We start from the raw sequence: 4,193 nt of genomic DNA, 5'->3' as shown, positions 1-4,193 counted from the left end.
CAATGCCAATTCCTTTAGAAATTAAATTTAATTTCTTACCTGCTAATTGTATTATCCCATTAACATGATTTAAGTTTTCAAAAAAGTTTAAATCTTTTACCATGTGTGAAGTAGCACCAGAATCCAAAATAAAAACAGTTTCGTTTTTACCGGTAGTACTAGAGTTTATTTGGTGTTGTTCTTGTTCTGCGGTAAGAGCGAAATTTTCACTAGAATGTTTATCTTGATTTTCAAATGCACAATGAGCGTTATTGTTTTTGATTTTGTTCATACCCGATTTATAGTTCGAAAATGTTCTTTTTTCTTTAGATGTTTGGTTTTGATTTCCCTCGTTCTTGTTTCGGAAAATAGCAGTCTTTAGCTAGGTGATTCGTTTTGTGGCAGATGAAACATTTCTTCTTGCTTCTATTTTCATTTTTATGTTTTACTCTGAATGCTTCTGTTCGTCTGGGAATATCACTTCTTAATTTTGATAAGATGTTTTCTTCTTCCCGCAGTATTTCTAAAATTTCCTCCATTTTTTTTTCGCGTTGGGTTTTCAAGATCTCTCTTATTTTTGCAAATTTTCCTCTTAATCCTCTAACAGTATAATAAACAAGTTCTCGTTCTGAAATTTGCAGTCCAAGTGATGAACATTTCGTTTTAAGTCCTCGTGATCTTGCAATATAGTCTGACACATTTTCATTTTCTTTCATTTCAAGATTTTTTATTTCGTTACTTGCATCGATTTTTCGATCTTCTGTTTTACCAGTAAATGTGATTTGAATTTTTTCCCATAGAATTTTTGCGTTAGTTTCGTTTGCGAACTGAAGACTTTGGTCATCAGAAAGCGATAGTTGTATGTATGCAACTGCGTCATCATTGTTTAATGTCCATTGTTCCTGCAATTTTGGATCAACGGGGGCTTCTTCAGTTAGCACATTAGCAATTTTCTTAAGTGTCAGCAAAGCTTTGACTTTAATACTCCACTGATAGAAGTTATCACTGTTCAGCAGTGGGATACTCGGCAGATCCCTGTTCATTTTGATTTTGGAATCTAAACAATGTAAATCACGGCGAAACTAAGTGAAACTTTTTACTGCGTCATAATTTTCAAAACCACAGCCGTGCTGCCAACTGTAGTCCGTGGATCGAGATTCAGACAGAAAGTAAAAGTTTATTAACAAAAAGCAAACAAACACATACAAATTTAAAAAGAACGCCATCTGGCGGTATAAAAAGAAAAAGACTTCGTAGCTATCCTTCCCAGGGAATGACAACAAAGATCACGGCCGAAACCTTAAACTAATTAAATTAGAGCATTCTTATTAACCTGTAACATTGCCTGCCACCTACCTCAATCAAGGAAAAGTGCACATCATTCATATATCACGAATCTTTATCTCTGGTCATTCAAAACTTGTTTCACAGTAGTTTTGGAGCAGCTTTCCTTGCGATCTTTCTTGTCGACTGATAATATTGACCCCTACCTTAATTAAAATGCTATTATTTGGAATATCTAATTTAAAATGATAATTTTAGGTTTTAATAACAATTTGTTTAGTTCTAATTGTTGTTTAGTACACAATCTTAGTTTCATTAATTAGCTATTATATTAAGTTATTTAAAATAATTTTTATGTTTTACTAAAACAGCAATTTAAAGTAGGGTTCGTACTGGCAACTAAAAGCTGTTTTGGCACTCTTTTATTGAGATGAGAGAGGGGGGGAACTTAGTTTTGTAAAAATCAATTAAGGAAAGTTGCTTTAACCTTTCAACTGTCATGCCCGAAATAATCTTGGCCACAGAACTGGTGTTTCAAATTGTCACGCCCGAGTATTACTCAGGGTAATATATTTTTATTTTAATGCATCATATTGTTATACCCGAATATATATTGTGCGAAGTTTATTTCGACTTCATCTCTTTGTTAAACCCGATTCTATGTAGGGAAAGTTAATTTGGAACAATAGATGGCTGCACTTTACTGAAGGTTTCAAAGGTTTTTTTTCTTGTTTTTTTCTGTAAAATGGCATCTAGTTCTTTGAAACATTAGAGAGATGATTTATTTTTGCATGTAATTCAATGTATTAATTTTTAACTACTAAGTATATTTTGTTTTATACACACACAAGAAAATCTCTACACAAGAAGCAAAAGCACCACACTTCACGACGACATGGACTGTATTTATTAAAAAAGAAGAGAAGTAAAAATATATATGTATATTAATAGCGCCATCTATTAAGTAACAAGGCAAGACATGAACATTCACCCCCCGTTGACATGTTATTAACATTCAACAACAATCAAAATAAAATTGAAAAAATATATATTTCACAATAAAATAAGCATTATTTGGCATAGGAAGAAGACACACTCGTGAGATGGCTCGCTTGTACTCTCCATGTTGAGTTTTAACCATGACGACCCTGATTAAATTATCAGTACCACTAAATATCTCTACGATTCTACCCAAAGGCCATTTAAAGGTAGGCATATTATCTTCGATGAGGATCACTAAATCACCAATTTTAATATTACACTTTTTGAACTGCCACTTATTACGTTGTTGTAAATCACTTAAATATCCTCTGTACCACTTATTCCAAATAAGCTGTACTAATTTTGTCACGTTTTGCCATCTCCTGAGTGTACCTTCCTTTGACATGATTAGGTTGGGTTCAACAATCGAGTTCATGGATCTGCCTATCAGAAAATGAGCTGGTGTAAGAGCATTTAAATCGTCCACACTGCTCGATAAAGGGCACAAGGGCCGGGAGTTTAAAATTCCCCCGATTTGAATACAGACAGCTAAAAACTCTTCATAGGTCAAAAATTCTTTGCCAACAACTCTCTTAAGATGGTATTTTACAGACTTTACGGCAGCCTCCCACAAGCCACCAAAAGAAGGCGCTCTCGGCGGAATGAATTTCCATTCAATATCTTCACTAGACAAAAAGGCAGAGATCTCTTCTTCTGGCTGCTTAACTAATCTCAAAAGCTTATTAATTTCCCTATTTGCGCCAACAAAATTTTTACCGTTATCGGAATACAATTTAGAACTCTTACCACGGCGAGCAAAAAACCTTTTAAGAGTGGCAATAAGAGCCTCCGAAGTTAGATCCGATACCATCTCTATATGAAGAGCCTTTGTTACAAAACAGACAAATATACATAAATACATTTTATGGAGCACACCTTTTCTCTGATTTCGATATTTGATCATAAAAGGACCACAGAAATCAACTCCAGAGAAATTAAAGGGAAAATTTGGAACTACTCTGTCTATGGGAAGACTACCCATTAGTTGAGTCATCGCAATTGGTTTTGCTTTAAAGCAAACAATACACTCGCACACTAATTTTCTGCACAGAGAGCGACCACCCAAAGGCCAAAACCTTTCTCTAACTAAGTGCAGAAGGGAAGAAGCCCCAGTATGAAGATTTTTAATGGGACAATGCACTATTATTAGATTTGTCAATTTATGTTTATGGGGTAAAATTGCAGGATATTTAGCATCATAAGGTAAATCTGAATTACCCAGTCGTCCATCTACTCTCAATATTCTATCACTATCAAGGAAGGGATTTAGATTTTTTAATTTGCTCTTAGGGGGAACAACCTTCTGTTGTTTTAAACCTTGAATATCATTTAAAAACACCTCTTCTTGGACCATTCTGATCAGTCTCTTTTCAGTTTGGTCTAACTCTGAAACACTAAGAGGTCCAGATTCCTTTAAATTAGATTGCTTAACATTAATTACAAATCTTAACACATAACTAAATATACGAAGAATTTTCACATAGTTATTACTTACACTTAATAAATCATATAAAAGAGATAACTTATAGTTAGTTGAAATACAAACATTAAAAACTGGAGTATCAGAATCAACACCTGTCTTTAGTTCACAAGAGTAGTCATATTCGTTCGTCATGGGTGAGCTTGTTTGCTCATTGAATAACTCACCTTGTTCCAGAAATGGTGGGCCATTCCACCAAATTTTTTGATAGTGAATATCACGAGGGCTTAACCCACGGGAAACAAGGTCGGCAGGATTAAGAGATGACGGCACGTGGGCCCAGTGACAGTTTTCTGTCAAGGTTTGAACCTTGGACACACGATTAGCGATAAATGTCTTCAGGTGGTTCGCAGGTGTATTCAACCACGCTAATGCAATCGTAGAATCAGTATGAAGTACCGTTTCACTA

At 34.7% G+C, this 4,193-nt stretch overlaps 1 protein-coding gene across 1 annotated transcript; it reads right to left on the bottom strand.

Moving 5' to 3' along the window:
• Positions 1–2,278: 2,278 nt before the first annotated feature.
• Positions 2,279–3,919, bottom strand: LOC139424909 (uncharacterized). Its single transcript, XM_071177013.1, has one exon. The coding sequence runs from the start codon at positions 3,917–3,919 to the stop codon at positions 2,279–2,281; it is 1,641 nt and encodes a 546-aa protein (XP_071033114.1).
• Between the last annotated feature and the right edge of the window lie 274 nt (positions 3,920–4,193).

Source organism: Parasteatoda tepidariorum, unplaced genomic scaffold (assembly GCF_043381705.1).
Source record: "Parasteatoda tepidariorum isolate YZ-2023 unplaced genomic scaffold, CAS_Ptep_4.0 HiC_scaffold_979, whole genome shotgun sequence".
NCBI classification, from domain to species: Eukaryota; Metazoa; Arthropoda; class Arachnida; order Araneae; family Theridiidae; genus Parasteatoda; species Parasteatoda tepidariorum.
This window is presented reverse-complemented; position numbering and strand designations above follow the sequence as displayed.

Excerpts from the sequence above, each read along its gene's own strand:
- LOC139424909 (XM_071177013.1), bottom strand. The coding sequence starts at position 3,919 with ATGACGAACGAATATGACTACTCTTGTGAACTAAAGACAGGTGTTGAT.